Source organism: Mizuhopecten yessoensis, unplaced genomic scaffold (assembly GCF_002113885.1).
Source record: "Mizuhopecten yessoensis strain PY_sf001 unplaced genomic scaffold, ASM211388v2 scaffold8593, whole genome shotgun sequence".
In the NCBI taxonomy this organism is placed as follows: domain Eukaryota; kingdom Metazoa; phylum Mollusca; class Bivalvia; order Pectinida; family Pectinidae; genus Mizuhopecten; species Mizuhopecten yessoensis.
Window position 1 is genome coordinate 40,973 of NW_018407625.1, and position 24,753 is coordinate 65,725.

The 24,753-nt window shown below is 36.5% G+C and overlaps 2 protein-coding genes across 6 annotated transcripts in view; both read right to left on the reverse strand.

Annotated features, from left to right (window-relative positions):
• Positions 1 to 327: 327 nt before the first annotated feature.
• Positions 328 to 11,650, reverse strand: LOC110456261 (zinc metalloproteinase nas-1-like). The gene is made up of 8 exons (XM_021506876.1): positions 11,555 to 11,650; positions 5,129 to 5,198; positions 4,044 to 4,152; positions 3,168 to 3,379; positions 2,899 to 3,031; positions 2,274 to 2,358; positions 1,163 to 1,366; positions 328 to 578 (listed from the first exon to the last, which is right to left on the reverse strand). The coding sequence occupies exons 1-8, from the start codon at positions 11,648 to 11,650 to the stop codon at positions 390 to 392; spliced, it is 1,098 nt and encodes a 365-aa protein (XP_021362551.1). The 3' UTR covers positions 328 to 389.
• A 2,809-nt stretch (positions 11,651 to 14,459) lies between these two features.
• Positions 14,460 to 24,753, reverse strand: part of LOC110456259 (zinc metalloproteinase nas-15-like) — a 42,933-nt gene continuing 32,639 nt past the window's right edge. For all 5 annotated transcript variants that reach the window (XM_021506874.1, XM_021506875.1, XM_021506871.1 and 2 more), the window contains 3 exons: positions 19,958 to 20,042; positions 16,519 to 16,722; positions 14,460 to 15,581 (listed from right to left, as the gene is read on the reverse strand). In XM_021506874.1, the coding sequence (XP_021362549.1) occupies positions 15,372 to 15,581; positions 16,519 to 16,722; positions 19,958 to 20,042 (499 nt within the window). In that variant the 3' untranslated portion in view covers positions 14,460 to 15,371. The remainder of the gene's footprint in view (positions 15,582 to 16,518; positions 16,723 to 19,957; positions 20,043 to 24,753) is intronic.

Sequence of the window (24,753 nt, forward strand, 5' to 3'; positions counted from 1 at the left end):
ATCAAAGATCAGTCATTTTAATTTTGATGATTTTTAATGTATGAATAACTCCAACAAAACCTTAACACCTATAATTTATAAACAACACATCACGTCATCACGTCAACACGTCACTTCCATTATTGGTATGAAAGTACTTTCCTGACAAATCATGGGGCCGCGGTGGCCAAGTTATTGAGGCGTCTGAAATTCTGCTTCCACTAGCCGTCCACCACTGGTTCGTACTGTCCGTAGGTCGGTTGTTTTTCTCCGGGAACTCCGGCTTTCCCTCACCACCAAAACCTGGCACGTTCTTAAACGACCATAGCTGTTAACAGGACGTAAAACACTAACAAACTAAACCAAAATCCTAACAATTTATTCGATATAAATGTTTTGATACGAAACAATCAAAGTCTATAAGGATATTCAGAACACGTGGGTTTGCATGGGCGTGGCATGCTACAATTATACATAAGATTAATGACTTCAGCATCTTTCTCGCTGATTCTGCGGGCTCGGCCGATTCGGTTTAGATACTGCTTTCTGTGGGTGTCAGGACGTGGAACTATGGTAAAATCACCATTTTTACTGAATGCCTGAAAGTAAAAATAGTAATATATAGACACCCGTTAACCAACAAGTGAGGTCGGAATCGAGCGCCAGGGCAGATACAAACATGTGAGATATAACACGATTGAGATGACACAAATACGGGAAAAGGAAATTACATTGTTGACCCACAATATGGTGCTATTTCAAGATTGTTTCCAACAGGGCATCTCACGGAAACAAAATGCAATATAAAAACAAGTATGAACTATGAAGTATGAAGATCAAATATGAAATATGATACCATTATAATTATAAGACACATTTCGTTTCTCGATGTTGAAATAACTGAAACACTCTTTGTAAAGCGATGTCTTCATTTAAACTATTAATGCTACCTTCATTTCTAAAAGTGATAATTAACTCTTAAAACTCACACAAAACCAAAAAACAGCATCTTCGGATATACAGAGATATATACAGAGATATATGCTTTGTTTGCTATTTATGTTCTTGACGCAGTTAAATTATTATCATAAGGAAGCATTTATATAAAATATAAGGAAATTCACAATGTTATATGCTTACATCACTTTTTACCCAGACCTATCTTCCAAAAATATCAACTTACCCTACTCCCATAATGCATGATGCTGAGATAATCGTAGTCCACACCTCTGGTATTGATAGCTCTGGAGCTTATACGGTTAAAGTTGATGAGACTGGTGTTTACTGCATTTTGCAGGAGAATTTCTACATACTTGTCCCGGTCCGGCCGAGCATGTTCATGGAACAATCCGATAGCGTGTAGTATTTCATGTGAGAACACGATGGACTGAAAGTACACGACAACCAAAACATAATGTATCTTTATTTCCGATTAATCGTTTAAGTTCCGTTTCAAAAACTTAATTCTTTTTCTATAGTTTGTTTTTAATAATAAATTCTCGCTTTTAATTTTAAGTTGATGTTTCCAATTTCTTCTTTCATAGAAAATTGTTACATTACTAACTAAGCTGTATTGAGTTTTGACTAATCCTGCCAGGGGTTTTAACATTATACATGCTATTTTTCACAGACGAAATCAAACAAATGACTAGTGATGGTAATATTATATTCAAACATCGGTTCCTCAACGAGTGACGACTGATTCTTGTCAGAAGAATGTATCTATAAGATTGCAACCTTTAACAGTTTTGACATGAAAAACTGGTCAAGAGCATTTACCAACATGATATCCCTTCATCACATTATATAACTAGATGATTAAGCTTAGTTTAGTCATTGGTAATTTATATACCGTTTTTGAAAGGGAACGGTATATGTCAAACATCCTCGAAATTTAACTGACTTTCTCCGCACCCCTGGAATATGTCATGACAACATTGAAAGTTCAGTGTGTGCCACCTTGCGGATTACTCAAGTATAACTAGTTTGATCCTTTGGTGTATATCAACAGAAGTAGAACAGCAGCATAACGGTAAAATTGGCTTGCTTTGAAATCCGGTCTCTCTTCTGTAACCTTCAAAGGACAGGTACAAGTATGGCGATTGATAAGTTTTAATAACAACGACATGTTGCAGAGATCGTAAGTGAGCAATCTGAAATGAATGTCCGATGGAAGACGGACGTCACGTCATCACATCACGGTCCTTCCATGCCAGGAAATCTGATTAAACCTAATAGATTTTATAAAACATATACAACTTCAGTCGAACACCTTTATTACATAGCATGCTTACCGTCCGGCACCTCTTTCCGAGGACCAGGTCCTGGGATAGTGTTGAATGTTGTTCCCGGACAGACATCCCGACAAAGGATCTACACCTACAGAAACATGGGATCTCATTTTAGATAGAAACATGTAAAGGAGATCTGTCTTACACATTTGGATTCCGTAAAAATAATTCATTTTACATGCATTTCTGCATATTCTAATATTATTCGTTTACGTGTAGTAGTTTTTTTTATTAGCAACGGATCGTGGTTTAATCTACCGAAGTAATCAGGTTAAGCTCTGACCTTATTGGGATAATATATATGTTGCCTCTGTTATACAGTATAATAAATCTTTGTAATCACAATATCATATTATTTAGGGCATCTCTATTCTATTGCAATTTAAGTATATGATGTATATATTGTGCCTGGAGGTGTTGGTGTTTCTGATATATTTTATCAGTGCTTTGTGCCCTAGGTATATCCCTACATTACTCGTCATGGCGCAGCTTCTTGTACAAGCAATGCATGTCGACTCGTTTGCCTTTCACATGTCATATGATACGGAATACTTGTTATCAAGGTTTCTTTAGATAACAGAACTCTGCCCGGTATGGTATATATTGATATATATAGATCTACGCTTACCCTCTTCCTTCTAATACGCGTACATGTGGGACCTTGCGTCTTGCAGCCGATCTACTTATCCTTCTGAAACAGATGCAAGTTTTTTCCGAGATCTGATTTAACCCTCTCGCCATCCGTCGTGTTTCCCGTCTTCCTTCAAAATATCATACATATCAATGCAAGTGTTTTTCGTTCTGTTTTTCTTCAAATTTATAATAAGTTACAACAACGGTAAACCATGGCATATGGCAAAACCTTGTGAGAGGAATGACCATTTTATGATAACTTACTGAAGCCTCGCCCTGATAGCCTTAAGGGGATCACACCGTCTGGCCAGTAGCGTCTCTCTGTACGTCTGGCCGCCCGTTTCCGGCGGATGTGACCATTGTGCTGCTGCAGATGCACTTCCGGCCAGTGGAAGTGAAAACGTTTATGTAGCGTTTCATCTAGCGCTTGTGCCTCCCGAACTAAATTCATGGAATGCGCCATCTCTTCAGCCGCCCTATTAAGTCGTTAGAATGAAAGCATATAACACCCACAGACATCATAAAACTCACACAAACAGACAGTTACCTAATTATGGAGCATTGATGATAGCCAGCTGTAATCACTGGTACTAATATGGATTCATGAGAAATCAGCGAAATTGCAGTCACTATAAAAGATCAACGTTATTTAAATACAATTATGAAACAAGTGATTTCAACTTATATTAATCACTCTTGTTGGGTCAGATGTTAGCGCGTGTGAGGTCTTAATATGGAAGGAAACCGGAGAATCCGTGGTCGGGCAGGTGACCCCTTACTTTTTCACAACCTAACGGAGAATCGAATCTAAATCGCCTTGGTGAAAAGCAGTTTCGTTATCCACCTACTCACAGTCACTAATAGGATATCATGGGATATCATTGGATATCATGGGATCACGGGAAATCATAAAAAGAATATCTTGAACTTACTGAATTTGAATGACACAATATAAGCCGGTCTCTCTCTATTTTGTTTCTACAATGCATGTACTTGTTCTTAAACGGATAGTTTGACATTAATAAGAAATCATGATGTTTTCACACAAAATAAACGTGTTGTCAACAATATGCATTTCTTTTCTCAAATATCTCTGGATGAATAGAACTGACATGAACAATAAAACAGTATTATAGTTACGCGTCCTGCTGCATTTCGGTAAACTGGGGTACTCTCATAAGCATATCTCCCTCATAAGCAATCGCGCCCTGGTCCGGAAGGAAAGTGGCAGAAGAAAACGTCCCCGGCTCTAAAAAAACAATTAAAGTATTAAATATATAATTCAACGTCATGACATCAAAGCCAAAAATTGGAACATTATCACCACACAAAGCTAGAAATACAACATTGTCACAAATACAACATTGTCACAAATGTTTTCATTGTCACAAATACAACATTGTCACCACACAAAGCCAGAAATACAACATTGACACAAATACAACATTGTCACCACACAAAGATAAAATTACAACATTGTCATCACACAAAGATAAAATTACAACATTGTCATCACACAAAGACAAAAATACACCATTGTCACCACACAAAGATAAATTGCAACATTGTCATCACACAAGGATAAAAATACAATATTGTTACCATACAAAGACACAAAAAAAATTGTCACCACACAAAGACAAAAATGCAACATCGTCATCACACAAAGATACAAATACAACATTGTCACCACACAAAGATAAAATTACAACATTGTCACCCACGAAGACAAAATAACAACATTGTCATCACACGAAGATAAAAATACGACATAACAACGGCAACACAATTTTCTCACTACATCAACAAAAGCAACATTTACTCAACAACATATAACGCAACGCCATTAAACAGGAAAAGAAAAATATAAACAGCGTAAACAATCCATTCACGGATTCACACCGCCAGGGACTGTATCTGATATTCCCATCAGGTGAGTATTGATAAGAAAAAATAATTATTTTATGGTCGCCATCAATATCTCAGAGTGAAATATGTCATTTTTTGTGAGATATGAGGGTCGATATTTTGATAGAAATCATAAGTGTCTTTTGTCGTTTTATCGTAACACTAGTCTTACTTTCCTTGTGCTTTTTTAAGGGTCTCTAGGTAAATCTTACCTCTGTTGATATTTGGTCTTTTTATTGATTTTGAGTTCTACTTAACGATTTTTTGACATTTTTGGTATTCTCGTATTGTTTTTAATTATATAGAAATGTACCAACCTGAGGCATCTTCTATCACTTCGTCTATCGACTGGTGAGACTGTCTCCCTGCTCGCTTTCTATCTAGGATCTAAATTTGACAAAGAAACCCAATATAGAAACCATAAAATCACAAGGTCAACAAACAATTGCTACATACATATATATATAATATATATAAAACAATACTTGTCATTGTTATGTTATTCTCGTCTGTAGACGGCTTTAGCTTTTGTTAGGACGTTAAACACAATAAAAAATAATGTTAATATCTCCAGTTTTGTCTAACTTAGCTAGAATAAAACAACTTAAAGACACACAACAATATTTAGTTAAATACTCAATACAATAAGAACAACCCAGAGCAGTTGTACTGGTGTCACGTGTCACCTGGCTGAAGACCTAAAGGCGAATTTGTGTTTCGTTCTACAATGCAACAGTCTTTGTTTAGCACTGACACTATAGTATCAACCCCAGACCAATTCATAGTCATCTAGGATTAATCTGTTATGAGGTTATTGTAATAATTCAGTACATGTACCAAATGGTGTACAAAAGCATACAATTATTTTATTGTCGCTTTATTTGCACCTGAGCAGTGAAAAGAAAATACCGAACAAAAACAACAAAACCCGAAGTGTCAATACAATCGCATCTCAAACTCAAGATAGATGAATTTAGGGAAAACGAAAACAAAAGAAAGATTACATGTAGACCCTTGAACAAGTCATCAAGCAAAGAATAAAAATGACCGGTGTCTCGACTCTTTATTGCTGAAAACAACTCACTTAGCAACAGTATACCAAACCAGTATAGTCAGCTGTCAACATTCAAAGAGATATTTCGTCCAATCGCACACTTAAACTGCAGGTAGTCAGGGGGACGGTAGCATGTTTATCCCTTCCACCCTTAGTGTAGACTATGAAGAAAAGATAACCACCATGCTTAGTGACAATGAAGCATACATTGTACGGGGTGCTGAAAAAAACCCAACGTAAATTAAGCACTATTCTCATAAAGAGGAAGAACGAGGGCACTATCAGTGAAGAACAATATAAAAAGGTCTACTCTGTATAAAAAAACTCAACGCATATACTGTGCTCCCAAGATCCACAAGCCAGGCTATCCATTACGTCATATTGTGGATGACATTGGTTTCATAGGCTACAGTGTATCAAGATGGCTTGCAGACATCCTGGGTCAACTGGTAGGAAAACAGAATACAACGTGAACAACTTAAGAGGTTTGGCGTCGGATCTGGCTGCCATAATTGTAGGTAGACGATAAACACTACATTTAATTTCCATAAAATTTGTTCAATTATGTGCACATTGCTTGTTAAATGTATGAAAGTGATTGAAAGCCTTTGTTGTTTGTTTTCACAATTATAACCATTACTATTATCCATATGTTGTAAAGCGCCTTAGAGTAATTTTACAAATTATATAGGGCGCTATATAAATGCTGTATATCATTATTATTATTATTATTTTGAAAGCTCGCAAAGAAGTTTCCAATTCCTGTTTGTGTTAAAAAAAAACACTTAGCCTTTACCTTGATATTTAGTTATATGTGAAGAGTTATATTCACTAAAGTAGCCATATAGGTACTTATCAGATTGTTAAATCCTAATATTGCTCTGGTAATTTCCCATGGTATATTTATCCTGTACCCCGGTTGACCTAATACGGGTCAACCGTGTATTGTTGTCATTATGCCAAGTGCAACTTCACTGGCTGGTGGACCCGACGTTGAGTCGCTGGATTCGGCGAAAAAGAAGCGAATGTGGCAGCTATGATGAAATGTCTTGGGCAGATAAACGAAAAAGTTGACAAAATCAGTTGTGGACAGGTAAAATTTAATGTGAGGCTGTCAGAATTAGAAAGAAACGATATTTTACACACAGGACAGCGTGATCAGTTATACAGCGGTGTACACGCACATTTCTCCCCTCCTGGGCGAGGTGGATTGCCTGTCGGTCCCATCACCGATGCTTCCGACATTCAGAGATAGTTCGAATCATTAAAGGATACTCTCAACAAAGTCAGACTACCTAATGAGCTTCGTGTATTCGACTCCAAAACAGGGATCACTAAAGAATGCCAGGTCCCCCTTCATATTTTGACTAAATCGGCCAGATACACGGAAACGGCACTCAAGCAGCTATCTGTTTTGTGCGATAAATTCGGTGATAACCATGACATTTCCCGTGAATTTGAGGCGTTGTTCGCGATATTACAGGCCAAAATCAACTTTCTGCAGTCATAATACACCAGTTTAAATGTGAAAAGTAATTTGGAGGACAATACTACTAGTCTTTTAAAATGTTTTGGGAAAAATCAGGCATCATTTTCTGATCAGTCATTAGATAATTTAAGAAAAGCTGCTGAAATATCAGCCGCTAGAGGACGCTACTCTAGAGGTTCAAACGTATCTACAAGCGGTAACTAGAGGTAATTCCGGTTATCGAGGTGGTTTTAGGGGAGCAATCGGGGTTTTCGACGGTTTGAAAGAGGAGACAACTCTGCACCCAGAACCGAGGATCGAGAATAACTAGCTCAACCGCTAGACTATGCCCGAGTTTATAGCTGGTAATGTAAGTAACCACCTAAACAAGTGGATAGACATTGACTTTATTGGTGATATAGAGCCCTTTGAATTTCCTAATAAACAATTTTCGGTGGGAGAGGTGAACTTTATTGACTATGCTTGAAACTTTACAACGTTGGGGTGTTGTTAGCAAAGTGTCACATAAACCATTTTGTGTATCGCCTATTTCTGCCGTACCTAAAAAGAATAAAAATTATAGACTTATTATTGACTTGCGTAAACTCAAATTTACAATCTGCCGTTCGGATTATCACTCAGTCCATACTATTTCTGCAAATGTCTGAAACCCATTATTTCATATCTCCGCTCTCTTGCTATCAATTTATCGGTATATGTGGATGACTTTCTTCTTTCCGCTTCGGACGCTCATATCGGAAAACGGACAACATTCGTGTTGAACACTCTGTTAGAGTTGGGCATTCAGATAAAAAAAGTGACAAGTCTGATCTATGTCCATCATGTAATAAACAGTATATCGGATACATCATCAGTACCGACAAGGATGACGGTAACGTTTGGATAAAGATTCCTGGTGATCGGATACGTAAACTCAAACACGATATTGCAAGAGCATTAAAGAGCCAAAAACTATCAGCACGAGGCTTAGCTAGGATAACCGGTCAATGTGTGTCCATGGCCAGGGCTATCTTACCAGCTAAGTTATTATTAAGAAACTTGTATAGACAGCTCAAACACAGGTCTTCGTGGCAAGATATCATTGCGTTGAACTGTGCATCAAAGGAGGACTTAATTTGGTGGAAGGAATCCTTAGATAAATGATAGACACCCAGCTTACCACGGACGCGAGCGGCCTGGGGTGGGGCGCTCATTGTCAGGGACACGAGGCCCAGGGTTTTTGGAACTTTCGTATGTCCAGGAAAAGCTCAAACTACAGAGAGATGATGGCAGTTTTATTAGGTTTAAACAGTTTTCTACCGCTGCTTCAACGAAAGTCTGTGCAGATAGTGTCGGACAATATCAGTTGTGTAGCCTATATAAACTTCAAAGGCGGGCCCAGCCCAGAGTTGTCTCATCGGGCGGAAGCTATATGGGCTACCGCAGTGGAAAATCATATCCATCTTACAGCCCGTTTCCTGGCCGGCAATTTAAATATTCAGGCGGACAGACTGTCCCGACTCTCGGACATGTACGAGTGGAAACTGAATCCATTAATATGGCAACTTTTGGACAGACTATCGGGTCCGCTTACAGTCGATCGGTTCGCGTCAATGACCAACACACAGCTTACAAAATACAACAGCCGCTACGCAGATCCATTCAGCAGCGGAATAGATGCCTTAGCCCAACAAGACTGGGCGACCGAGAACAATTACATAAACCCTCCGTTTCGTCTTATTACCAGATATTTAGACAAAATACAACAACAAAGAGCCAATGTCACTATAATCGCGCCATACTGGCCAGCACAAAGATTCACACAAAGGTTAAAACACATGTCGATAGCGCGACCAATACGAATACCAAACAACATCAACTCATGTCAAAAAATGTCCGCTCTTCCAGAGCCCCTACGAAACAAGAGATGGAAGCTGTTCGCATGTAGAATCTGTGGTGCGATAAACTCTTAAAGAAAGGATGGTCCCAGCGAGCAGCTAAACATGCCCCCCTTTCATGGGCTGTATCAACGATGGACTTATATAATAGACAAGTGACACAACTCAAGAGTTTTTGTGAATCAAAAAATGAGGTGTTTCCCCCTTGCCGGATAACATACCGTTATTTGTGGATTTTCTGTGTCGAGTGGCGGACACTAGGCCTAAATCTGTACTTACTACTATGTCCGCTGCAATTGCATGTCTATATAATGCGTGGATCTACGTAACACAGATTTACGTGTTCTCAATACTGCGCTGGTTAAGTCGGGAACTTCAGAACCTGGAAAAACGAATTAATGTTCTGCCAACCATTTTATTCGTTGTTCAACTCCTGGCCGGAGGATAGTGTGTTCACCGTGAATTAGTTAAGACTAAGGGCGATAACTCTTATGGCCTTGGTACTTATGACAAGGCGTTCCGACCTAGCACCAAGAGGTGTGAAGTTTAATGCCGACACATTACAACCCGAAAACTTAATTTTATTTAAAGACCAGGTGTCATTCAATAACGACGGGTCCATGACTGTAACGTTGTTTGGTGTCATGAACGATTACGACCGTACAGGTTTTGAAGTCCGGATACCTGTTTCGAGTAATCCTAAACTCGACCCCGTCAATGCTCTCAAAGTGTACTTAAACCGGACTGATGTTTTTCGTGATGTTATTGACAATTCACATTTATTCACATCTTTGGTTCGTCCATACCGTGCTATACAGGCAGAATACGTGACTTCTGTGTTAACTGACGCTATATGTCTAGCGGGCTTATCGGGGCGCGGATACACCGCTAAATGTTTCCGACCCACAGGTGCTACTGCTGTGGTTCAGGCCGGTACCAAGCCCGAAACAGCCATGCAGATCGCTGGAAAACGTTATGTTTATCCGTTAGCCCAACAATCATAATCTGATGATGTGCTTGCTTTCAGAGGCGTATCCGGGAACGATACGTAGGCGTGTTTAGTTGTGGATGAACTAGTTTTATTGTGTCGCCTACGACGGATGTCGGAAAGTCACATAGGCGTTGCTTTTCCGACGGCGGCGGCGTCAACAATGTTAAGGTTTTGCGTTTAGCTCTGTTTGTGACAAAGCTACACCAACAAAAACTCGATCATAGATGAAGCATGGGTAGTGGAGCCTACTTCACTAAAAACATTTCATTGATTTCTGCATCAATTATTGATTTCTGCATTTTTTGGGTAAAAACCTCAAATTTCTGGACTTCTGTTTTGCGTTTAGCTCTTACATATTAGGCTGTTTCTGACAAAGTATAAATGCTAGAGCAACCAAACTTGGGTCATAGGTGTATCATGGGATGTATAGCTGAATGCATTACACTCTTTACTAGCATTTCAACGATTTCTGTATTTTTGGGCTAGAAACCTCAAACTTCTGGACTTCTATTTTGCGTTTAGCTCTTACATATTAGGCTGTTTCTGACAAAGCAGAAATGCTAGAGCAACCAAACTTGGGTCATAGGTGTATCATGGGATGTTTAGCTGAATGCATTACACTCTTTCCTAGCATTTCAACGATTTCTGTATTTTTGGGCTAGAAACCTCAAACTTCTGGACTTAGCAAAAAACTCAACGTTAAGGTTTTGCGTTTAGCTGTTGCATATTAGGCTCTTTCTGACAAAGTATAAGAGCTACACCAACCAAACCTCAATCATACATGTATCATGGGTAGTAGAGCCTACTACTCTAAAACCATTTCATGGATTTCTGCACTTTTTCGGATAAAAACCTGAAATTTCTGGACTTTAAAAAAAAATCAATGTTATGATTTTGCGTTTAGGTCCGTTTCCTTATGTACTATGTCAAATGCTTATTATATTGACAAAGCGGGGCAGGCGACACATATGATTACGCGTAATTCTTGTGTTGTATTAAAACTACAATTAATACCAGTTTGTTATCCAATTTCATATATGCCATCCATATATATACCTAAAGTTCTTGTTTGTTTGTATTTAGTTTTTGCTCTTGTATACATGTACACTTATATGCTCTTTACTCTCTCTATTTATGCATTAATGAATAAAAAGTTCATTAATCATTTCACTTTTTCATTGTATTTTGTTGTGACGTAGATTTATCAAAGTAAACTTTTCTATACCGTTACATCTGCTTCTCTATAGCGAACGTATGTACATTGTATACAGGGAACCTGTCCATACCGAAACTCTTACATCAACACTATTTGATGACTATCGTGACACCTACCTCCCGGAACAGTTCTATACGCGTTGAAGTAGTCTGCAACAAGTCTCTGTGTTGTATAGTCGTGACAGTATAACAGTCTGTACGAATCAGGAACATATCCGCACACAATAGTATGCAGAGTAATCCGCAAACATTTGTCATCTTAGTATGTTTAACACCTGGTTAATTATTTCCTTCTACGCGTTGATACTAAATATGAATCACTTATCAAATGCATCCTCAAGGAAAGACTACACATTTAATGATGTTCATACTACATCATATGTTTAAGTCAAACTAGGATATTAAAGATAGCTATGTTGATAAGCAGAACTTAGCTGGTTTACATAATCTCACACGTGGATCAGTTCCAGACACGAGCGTGAGGTAAGAATATTACATTGATATATATATATATACATATTAATGTAATGTTACATCACGCTTTTACTTATATCGTTTAGACGAGGTCGTACTTAGAAATTCCCTACGTGTTACTAGGTCGGACTCAGGAATTCCCTACGTGTTGCTAGGTCGGACTCGGTAATTCCCTACGTGTTGCTAGGTCGTACTCGGGAATTCCCTACGTGTTGCTAGGTCGTACTCGGGAATTCCCCTACGTGTTGCTAGGTCGTACTCGGGAATTCCCTACGTGTTACTAGGTCGGACTCGGGAATTCCCTACGTGTTGCCAGGTCATACTTAGGAACTCCCTACGTGTTACTAGGTCATACATAGGAATTCCCTACGTGTTGTTAGGTCATACTAAGAAATTCCCTACATGTTGCTAGGTCATACTTAGGAATTCCCTACGTGTTGCTAGGTCGTACTCGGGAATTCCCCTACGTGTTGCTAGGTCGTACTCGGGAATTCCCTACGTGTTACTAGGTCATACATAGGAATTCCCTACGTGTTGTTAGGACATACTAAGAAATTCCCTACATGTTGCTAGGTCATACTTAGGAATTCCCTACGTATTGCTAGGTCATACTCAGAAATTCCCTTCATGTTGCTAGGTCATACTTAGGAATTCCCTACGTGTTGCCAGGTCATACTTAGGAACTCCCTACGTGTTACTAGGTCATACTTAGGAATTCCCTACGTGTTGCTAGGTCATACTTAGGAATTCCCTACGTGTTGCTAGGACATACTTAGGAATTCCCTACGTGTTGCCAGGTCATACTTAGGAAATCCCTACGTGTTACTAGGTCATACTTAGGAATTCCCTACGTGTTGCTAGGTCGTACTCGGGAATTCCCCTACGTGTTGCTAGGTCGTACTCGGGAATTCCCTACGTGTTGCTAGGACATACTTAGGAATTCCCTACGTGTTGCCAGGTCATACTTAGGAGCTCCCTACGTGTTGCTAGGTCATACTGAGGAATGCCCTACATGGTACTAGGTCATACTTAGGAATTCCCTACATGTTACTAGGTCATACTTAGGAATACCCTACGTGTTGCTAGGTCATACTGAGGAATGCCCTACATGGTACTAGGTCATACTTAGGAATTCCCTACGTGTTGCTAGGACATACTTAGGAATTCCCTACATGTTACTAGGTCATACTTAGGAATTCCCTACGTATTGCTACGTCATACTTAGAAATTCCCTTCATGTTGCTAGGTCATACTTAGGAATTCCCTACGAGTTGCTAGGTCATACTTAGGAATTACCTACATGTTGCTAGGTCATACTAAGGAATTCCCTACATGTTGCTAGGTCATACTTAGGAATTCCCTACGTGTTACTAGGATGTGCTCAGGATAAAATGTAAACTTTATTTATTTTACAACAATTATGAAACAAGTTATTTCAACTTATATTAATCACTCTTGTTGGCCCGAATATTTGCGCGTGGGGGGTCTTTGTGAGAGGAAACCGGAGTACCCAGAGGAAACCGACGTGGTCGGGCAGGTGACCCCAATCTTTTCACGTCCGGTCGGGGAATCGAACCCTGGCCGCCTTGGTCAAAGGCAAGTGCGCTCTCCACTTCACCTTCCGACCACCAGGTCACATGTGCTCAGGAATTTTCTACGTGTTATTAGGTCGTACACAGGAATTCTCTACGTTTTACGAGGTCGTGCTTATGAACTTCATTCTTGTTACGAAACAACCAGAGACACTGGACAGTTTAAGTACTATATTAATCACCTTGCACTTATTCAGGAATTCCCCAATTGTTATGGAACGACCTAGAGACTCGGACAGTTAACTAACTCACAAGATGTAAACTTGTATCTGTAATTTGCTATCTTACTAGTAATTACTGATCTCGTAATGATAGCAGTACAACGTGATTATTTTGATCAAAAGGCCATCTTACCTTAATACGATCAAAGGTCGAACGTGAGTGTCACCTAAACTTCGTAAGTAGAAGGATTGGATTATCAGTCTTTAAGTCCGCTCACACAATTAGGGTTTCACTTGATTTCCTTTCCTGTTATTACATTGTCCATCAAACATTTTCGATTGCTTATGCTTTTTTCCCCCTCATTATTATCATTAAGTCGTTTCCAAACAAAGTTGGGGGTACGTTCTGTTATTCTTACTCAGGTATTTCCTACGTATTTCGAGGTCGTCCTCGTAAGTATGTGAATAATTCCTATATTGAAAGCATTATATTCCTATATTGAAAGCATGTGTATTCCTATATTGAAAGTTTATGTTTTCCTATATAAAGCAGCATCACGAGTTTTTCTTTGGATAGAGTGTTTAACTAATGCAGAAAAGAATAGAAATATTCCTCATTTTGATATGTATCACTTTGGATATTACTAAAGTAACATATCAATGTCGACGTCTTTGGCAGTATTGGTGATAAATGAGGTGGACAATGACCAGGTTACACCGTACAATGTCCTTTTCAGTGCGCAGTAATACAACTTTGTTTCATGGTAAATAGAGTAAAAAACACGTTTTCTTCGCCAAAACATTTTTATTTTACCTTAAATCTTTTATTTAGCATCAATTACAAACATATGACAAATAACTTCGGCTGTGTGTTTGCCACGAGGAAATATTACACAGCCGGTTGTTACTCACGCTTGTAGATTGACTAATGAATAGCAGTAAAGGTCAAACTGAGAAGTGTTAAAGGAGGATATTTAGGTTCTACAGGAAATATACCAATATAGCAGAAGGTAACGTTAACAATACAACAACATCAGTCACTATTCACTATTTTGTCTTCTAGAATACATTTTGGAGGTTATTTTATTGTCTGAATTCAGAGAATGTCTGATGCACAACTAATGACAATTTGTAATTTCTAATAACTTTTGTCGTTCAGTGTAACATTGAAATCGACAAAATCAACATACTGATGTACATAAAGCGATGACGTAACAACAAACAATGCTGCGTCACCCTTCGTAGCTATTTGACGTCATATAAAATGGTTATTTTTTTTCTAGTAAATATATCGATGACTGACATCATTGTCATATAACAAAGGTACTATATAAAACTACCAATCGTAGCAAATGAGCTTATGACTTAAATATTCTAACTGATTCTCATGAATAGCCATCCACTTTAAGCACATGTGTAATCCGTCGTATGCTGTATTTCACAGTACCGTGATATTCGGAATAGGTATATTTCAGTAGAGGAATCAAACGTTCTTCCATCTTTATATCGGGTCGTCTGATGGAAAGTTGTATAAGAAATCTTCACAGGTAGATTTAGTGTCCTCAGTCTGTGAAGGGCAGTTGTACATTATATTTAACATTGCTTTATATCGGGTCGTCTGGTGGAAAGTTGTATGGGTAATCTACACAGGTAGGTTTAGCGCTGGCAGTATGTGACGGGGAGTTGTACATTATATTTAACACTGCTTTATATCGGGTCGTCTGGTGGAAAGTTGTATGGGTAATCTTCACAGGTAGGTTTAGCGCTGGCAGTATGTGACGGGCAGTTGTACATTATATTTAGCACTGCTTTATCACCCCGGCTCATGTACCGTGTCCTTCCAATCTTATCTAGGTATTTATCCCTGTTGTCGGAACCTTTAGGGATGATCGTATATTCACCATTCAAACTAAATGCCTGCAACAACAAGAAATGACAGAATGTAGCAGAAGATGGAAGCAGCATTTATGACATAAAATATTTGTTTTACCAAAAAGGACCCGCAACAAATTGCTTCCAAGAGCAAAATAAGGACATGTTGGTAAGATACACGACCTGTGTAGCGGAGCGCACAAACATTACAACCACACGTCACCTCCATAGGACAGGAACGTGAACACAACTACGGTTATGACGATGGTCCGAATCTCAATAAAGATGAGTACAACCTATGAGCCGAGCCTTGCTGCTGACCATTACGAGTCAGCAGCAGCAAAGAATAATATCTCTAAAAAAAACAATTTACTTTCAAAAATAATAATTTGTCATTTTTTAATCAAAGTTTATAAAGCGCTATCAAACCATACCCAACGACCACTGGGCTAGAACCAACAAGGTTAACCTGCCTGTGTGCACGCGGCGATCACTGAACACAAACATTTGCTACATTAACAAATACCTGATCGGAGGCTTCATTTTCACAAAGATGACGTTCCTGAAGATTTGTTTTAATTTATTTTTCCCTACATGGAAGTATTAATGATATTAAGGAATAATTCACTATTAATAGTCCTGAGGTTTCTCTTTAACATCTAACATGCTCCGTCTTTTTTTCCACTAGAGGTACATTGATGAAACTGGAGTCAAAAATGGGTTAAATATAGCTCAGCTAAAACAATAAAACAGCAAACCAAAATAATCTTAAGACTACCTTCCTGCTAATTGGAAATCAATTATATAATTTATTCTGAGATATAATTCAAAATAAAGCTACATTCATTGCATTCATGCGAAGAGGATAAGGCAGGTTTCGGATTTTTTTCTTTAAAGTAGAATAAAAATAGTGATTTAACTGACGACCTAAATTTTGTTAATTGTTACTCAAATTAAGTGTTACTTTCCTTGTTTAACTTACCTTGTTACTGTAATGCATGATACTCGTATAATCGTACGGGACTCCCCTAGTGTTTACTGTTCGGCGGCCAAAACGATTAAAATTGCCTCTGTTCCGTGGAATCACATTTTCGATCTTGATGTCGACGAACGCATTCCTATCCGGTCTTGATTGTTCGTGAAATAATCCCAGCGCGTGCAACAACTCATGTACAGCAATGCGCGGCTACAACATTTAAATATACAATTTCACATAAGGAAAAGATTGGATGCAAAATTTAAAGTAAAAGGTGTTAAAGTAGTTGATTTTCAAGGATGTACGATATAAGACATGACTTATATTGTTCCTATTCTAGTGATGACGTGGTATTTATTGTTCTTGTGTACAGACTAGGTAGAGTATATTGTAGAGAGTTTTGTATATTTTCTTTCATAAAATATTTGTTCGGGGACTTTGGTACTGCGACCACCTAATCGTCAACACATATGACTTAAACACACCGCGGCTTTCATTCAAAAGGACAAAATAGCCAAAATGTTAACACGCAAGGACAAAGTACCAAAACGTTAATACCCAATGACAAAATAATCAAAACTTTAATACACAATGACAAAATAACCAAAACGTTTAAACACAAGGACAAAATAAACCTAACATTAATACACAATGACAAAATAATCATAACATTAATACACAACCAAATAATCAAATTGTTAATACACAATGACAAAATAATCATAACATTAATACAGTATGACAAAATAATCAAATTGTTAATACACAAGGACAAAATAATCAATTTTTTAATACACAATGACAAAATAATCATAACGTTTATACACAATGGCAAAATAATCAAAACCTTAACACACAATGACAAAATGATCATCACCTTCATTCACATGGACAAAATAATCAAAACGTTCATACAGATTGGCAAAATAATCACAATGACAAAATAAGCAAAACGTAAAGAATAATCGAAACGTTAACATATAAGAATAAAATAACCAAAACGTTAATACACAAAGACAAAATGAAAAAAAAAAGATATACTACGACAAAATAACCAAAGCGTTCCTACACAAGGACAAAATAATTGTAACTTTAATGCACGAGGACAGAATAATTGTAACTTTAATACACAAGGACAGAAGAATTGTAACTTTAATACACAAGGACATAATAATTGTGACGTTAATACACAAGGACAGAAAAAGTGTAGCGTTAATACACAAAGACAGAATAAGGGTAACGTTAATACACGAGGACATGTAACTTTAATACACAAGGCCATAATAATTGTAACGGTAATACACAAAGACACAATAATTGTAACTTTAATACGCAAGGACAGAATAATTGTAATTTTAATACACAGGGACATAATAATTGTGACGTTAATACACAAAGACAGAATAAGTGTAACGTTAATACACAAAGACAGAATAGTTGTAATTTTAATACACAAGGACATAATAATTGTAACGTTTATACACAAGGACATAATAATTGTAACGTTAATACACAAGGACAGAATAATTGTAACGTTAATACACAAAGACAGAATAATTGTAACGTTAATACACAAGGACAGAATAATTGTAACGTTAATACACAAAGACAGAATAAGTGTAACGTTAATACACAAAGACAGAATAATTGTAACGTTAATACACAAGGACATAATAATTGTAACGTTAATACACAAGGACAGAATAATTGTAACTTTAATACACAAGGACAGAATAAGTGTAACGTTAATACACGAAGACAGAATAAGTGTAACGTTAAAACACAAAGACAGAATAATTGTAATTTCAATACACAAGGACAGAATAGTTGTAACGTTAATACACAAGGAAATACTGATTGTAACGTTAATACACAAGGAAATAATGATTGTAACGTTAGTACACAAGGACAGAATAAGTGAAACGTTAATACACAAAGACAGAATAATTGTAATTTTAATACACAAGGACATAATAATAGTAACGTTTATACACAAGGACATAATAATTGTAACGTTAATACACAAGGACATAATGATTGTAACGTTAATACACAAGGACAGAATAATTGTAACGTTAATACACAAAGACAGAATAATTGTAACTGTAATACACAAAGACAGAATAATTGTAACTTTAATACACAAAGACAGAAGAATTGTAACGTTAATACACAAGGACATAATAATTGTAACGTTAATACACAAAGACAGAATAATTGTAACTTTAATACACAAAGATAGAATAATTGTAATTTTAATACACAAGGACAGAATATTTGTAACGTTAATACACAAGGAAATAATGATTGTAACGTTAATACACAAGGACATAATGATTGTAACGTTAATACACCAGGACAGAATAATTGTAACTTTAATACACAAGGACAGAAGAATTGTAACTTTAATACACGAGGACATAATACTTGTAACGTTAATACACAAGGACAGAATATTCGTAACGTTAATACACGAGGACAGTAGAATTGTTACTTTAATTCACAAAGACAGAATAATTGTAATTTTAATACACAAGGACAGAATATTTGTAACGTTAATACACGAGGACAGTAGAATTGTTACTTTAATACACAAAGANTTGTAACGTTAATACACAAAGACAGAATACTTGTAACGTTAATACACAAAGACAGAATAATTGTAATTTTAATACACAAGGACAGAAGAATTGTAACTTTAATACACAAGGACAGAATAATTGTAACTTTAATACACGAGGACATAATACTTGTAACGTTAATACACAAGGACAGAATACTTGTAACGTTAATACACAAAGACAGAATACTTGTAACGTTAATACACAAAGACAGAATAATTGTAACGTTAATACACAAGGACAGAATACTTGTAACGTTAATACACAAAGACAGATTAATTGTAATTTTAATACACAAGGACAGAAGAATTCTAACTTTAATACACAAGGACAGAATAAGTGTAACCGTAATACACAAGGACAGAATATTTGTAACGTTAATAGACAAGGACAGAATACTTGTAACGTTAATACACAGACAGAATAATTGGAACTGTAATACACAAGGACAGAATATTTGTAACGTTAATACACAAGGACAGAATACTTGTAACGTTAATACACAGACAGAATAATTGTAACTGTAATACACAAGGACAGAATATTTGTAACGTTAATACACGAGGACAAACTAATTGTAACGTTAATACACAAAGACAGAATAATTGTAACGTTAATACACAAAGACAGAATAATTGTAATTTTAATACACAAGGACAGAATAAGCCAATCGCTTAAGTACAAGGACAGTAAATACCATATGGTAACAAAAGTCAAATGTACCTTCGCGTCAAAACACAAGGACGCTATCACATGCGAGCCATCTAAACAAAAGAGAAGACATCAACGACATCATTTTTAAGTGAGATTTGTGTTATACCTACTCTTCTACATCTCCGACCAAGGGTGAGATCTTGTGCTAGGTAGCCTTTTCCCCACCGTACAGAGTAGCCGACATAGGACCTACACCTACAAATATAGTACAAACATGTTAATTATAGGTCGCCATTCCTCTACCGTACAGAGTAGCCGACATAGGACCTACACCTACAAATATAGAACAAACATGTTAATTATAGGTAGCCATTCCCCCACCGTACAGAGTAGCCGACGTAGGACCTACAATGTCCACCTACAAATATAGAACAAACATGTTACTTATAGGTAGCCATTCCCCAAACGTACGGGGTAGCCGACATATAGGACATACACCTAAAAATATAGAACAAACATGTTAATTACAGGTAGCCATTCCCCCCCCGTACAGAGTAGCCGACATAGGTACTACACCTACAAATATAGAACAAACTTGTTAATTATAGGTAGCCATTCCCCCACCGTGCGGAGTAGCCGACATATAGGACATACTCCTACAAATATAGTACAAACATGTTTATTATAGGCAGCCATTCCCCCACCGTACGGAGTAGCCGACATAGGACATACACCAACAAATATAGAAGAAACATGTTAATTATAGGTAGCCATTCCCCAAACGTACGGAGTAGCCGACATATAGGACATACACCTACAAATATAGTACAAACATGTTAATTATAGGTAGCCATTCCCCCACCGTACAGAGTAGCCGACGTAGGACCTACAATGTACACCTACAAATATAGAACAAACATGTTAATTATAGGTAGCCATTCTCCCACCGTACGGAGTAGCCGACATAGGACCTACACCTACAAATATAGTACATATATAGCACACCATACGGTTTGTTATGATATCCCATAATGCTTTACGCGAACAGGAGTTCCTGTTGAATTTAGATGCTACTCTAGGCGAGCTTCTGGAATGAATTCTCCTAGTCCCAAACAATCTGTCAATGTGCTTCGCCAAAATGCAGATGCTTGTGGTTTTAGGAAATCATATTTTAAATCACTTTAAGTCAAACAGGTAAAAAACAACATATAAAAAAGAAAAAAGAAACATTTTAGAAATAACTTCAGAGAGAAAAATCGTTTCTGATTAAACGGCCTATTCTAAAGTAATACTTCACACATTTACAAACGGCTGCTAAAGAGAATATAGGTGTTAAGATAGACCCAGGTTCAAATTATTATGTTAACAATAGGATGCTCAGACATAACATTTTAAGTGTATTCCTATTATTTCGACAAGAATAGATTATAAAATAATAAATGCAAATAAGACCACAATGTCATTGTGATATTTGAATGGCTCAAGAACAAAAAGGCAAATGTTATGCATTTAAAAACAAAATGCTGACAGGTATCGCGCCAGTAACCTCGCAATAAGCGGCACTATGTTGAACCGCAGAGCTGTTTATTTTCTGAAGACAACAATAGATCATCTAGACCATATACAGTCCCTGACAACAGGGGCTGCTCTTTCCCTCCTGGGGACCTGCTATACTTCATAAAACAAAAAAACAACGCGTTTCTAGGTTATAGAACTTCAGTGTTATACTCATCTCATTAATACTAATTTTCTAGGGCAAATTAAAGGCTAACATGTGTACAAGTGTGTACATTAAGTAAAAAGATGAGATTTTATACCGTCATTTATTCTATTAAATAAATGACATGTTTCACTTTCAATCTTTGGTTTTCTGTTATTTTAAACCTTAATACAAACAGAGCACATCCTTATATGTTTTGATGCAGAGTTAAAGTCAATATTTTTTATCAGATCAGTCTCAATATGTCATGTCTTATAAATCACTAGTATTAAAATCATTAACATAACTTAAAGGACCTGGTGGAAATTTTGCTAATGTATTGTATAATGAGACAACCAGAAAGTGTGGCACATGTCAGACCTCTAGGATCTATGGTACTGTGCTAATGGTGTCCATTCTACAAGACAGCTTGACGATATAATCAATACTGCAATCATTTATATGACAATAAGCATCATGACATCATTTTACAAAAAATAGGATTAAGATGATGTAAGCCAGCATAGACACTTACTGCATTTGTATAAATTAATCATGATCAAAAATAGGAATATATCAATAAGCTTGCATACATTTGCTTTGTATTATCAATACTTAAGTGTCAATCATGAAGAACCTGAAAATGCAGATTGAGTGCAAATACTATTTCAGTGGAACATACGCACCAAGCGTGCACCAATCACTTCAAAGAGTGCTGGTAACCTTTGTTCAATAAATACTACCAAACACCTTAAAATATGTTAACAAAACTTGTCCTGCATTATCAGTGTAATAATCTAGGTCAACTTCATAACATCAGTGTAATAATCTAGGTCAACTTCATAACATCAGTGTAATAATCTAGGTCAACTTCATAACATCAGTGTAATAATCTAGGTCAACTTCATAACATCAGTGTAATAATCTAGGTCAACTTCATAACATCAGTGTAATAATCTAGGTCAACTTCATAACATCAGTGTAATAATCTAGGTCAACTTCATAACATCAGTGTAATAATCTAGGTCAACTTCATAACATCAGTGTAATAATCTAGGTCAACTTCATAACATCAGTGTAATAATCTAGGTCAACTTCATAACATAAGTGTAATAATCTAGGTCAACTTCAAAACATCAGTGTAATAATCTAGGTCAACTTCATAACACTCGACTGCTGATAATGTTTTTATTTTACATATACTAATTTAACTCTATCTTAATAGTGGTAAAAAACTTTACTGTACTTTTATCGATTTTCGCAAAGCGTTTGACACCGTGTGGAGAGCTGGGTTGTGGCAAAAATTGCATAATAGTCGTATCAAAGGAAAATGTTTTCAGATTGTTAAAAATATGTATATTAATATTAAATCATGTGTACAATAAAATGAAAATACGTCAGATTTCTTCCCGTGATTTATTGGGGTAAAAGGCAGGAGGAACATCTTTCACCGTTCCTTTTCTCTTTGTTCCTAAACGATTTAGAAACGTTTTTTAAGTCCCTTGTATGTGTTCCGCTAGAAATAGTGAAAGTAAAAATATCTGATGAACTGCATATTTTAATTGAATTTTTTGTCTTGCTATATGCAGACGATACACTTCTTTTCTCGGAAACTCCGGAAGGATTACAAAATGCATTGAATATTTTTCAGGAATATTGCAATATATTGAAATTGAAAGCAAATACTGATAAAACTAAAATTATGATATTTTGCAAGCGGAAAAGTAACCAAAATCATGTCTTCTTTTTCGGAGACGTAATACTTGAGATTGTTGATTGTTTCACATACTTAGGTATTATATTTAACTATAATGGAACTTTCGCTAAAGCGCGAAAAAAACTGATTGATCAAGCGCAAAAATCATTATTTGCACTTTACAAAAAAAAATCGGAATCATGCGCTTCCTATGGACATACAAATTCAGCTTTTTGATTCTGTTGTAGAGCCAATGTTACTATACGGCTCAGAAGTGTGGGGTTTTGAAACTTTGAAAACGCTAGAGCAGACGCACTTGAAATTCTGTAAGAGAATTTTAAAAATCAGATCTAACACTTCTACTTTTATGGTATATGGAGAAATCGGTCGGTTCCCAATGGAAATAAATATTAAACTTAGAATGGCACGTTTCTGGAATAATTTGATCGATACGCGTAATGAAAGTAAACTCAGCAGTATATTGGCACTTAATTTACACGACACTGAATCATATTCTTTTAAAAGGGTTAGTAAAGTTAAAAGTATTTTTGATGAATCTGGTTTTTCATACATTTTTGAAAATAAGATATGTATGAATAACATGTTCTTTAAAAATCACCTTAAACAAAGACTTCGAGATCAATTCATACAAAATTGGTTTCCGAAGTTCATAATTCGTCGAAGTGTGAATTCGGTTTTGAAAAATATTTGATAAAATTGTCAGAAAATAATAGACTACCTATTACCAAACTACGTACGTGTAATTTGAAATTTTCCATTGAAACTGGGAGGTGGCAGAATATTCCAAAAGTAGATAGGATATGTAACCTTTGCCTTGAAAATATTGGAAATGAATTTCATTATCTTTTTACTTGTAGTAATGTGGAAGTGAACGATTTACAAAGAAAATACGTTCCAAATCACTATCGTACAAATCCAAATGAAAGTAAAATGAAAGGTCTTTTGTCAATATGTCGCGAACAAATTCTGAAAGGATTATCAATTTTCCTAAAGAATATGATTCCTTTACTTTAAGCTAAAACATAAACATTATACATATACTATTACTTGTTGCTTCTATAGGTCCATAATATTGAAGCACATTATGGTTCTATGTCATTGATATGAACAAATCAATATGTTAAGTAGGTGACTATGTGAGTATTTTGGATACGGAAATGTATGCATATGTGCGTTTGTGTGTATATGTACCTGGGATGTAGTCATATGTTTGTGAATATATGTGTGTATGCGTATATACGTAGGCGTCTGTTTGTTGGTATGCATTGTATGTGTATGGTTGTGCATATATATGTATATGCAAAGGTCTGGATATATGCGTGGCTATCTACATATATGTATGCATTGCTGTGTCTAATTACGAAATAGTTCATTTGTACAACATGTTATCATGCATATATATATAGAAAAAATAAGATTAACGACCGACTAAAAAAACTAGCTGCTTTCACCCTTCACAGGGGTCTTCAGGTTTATTCAGAATAAACCTGAAGAGCCCTGTGAAGGGTGAAAGCAGCTAGTTTTTTAGTCGGTCGTTAATCTTATTTTTT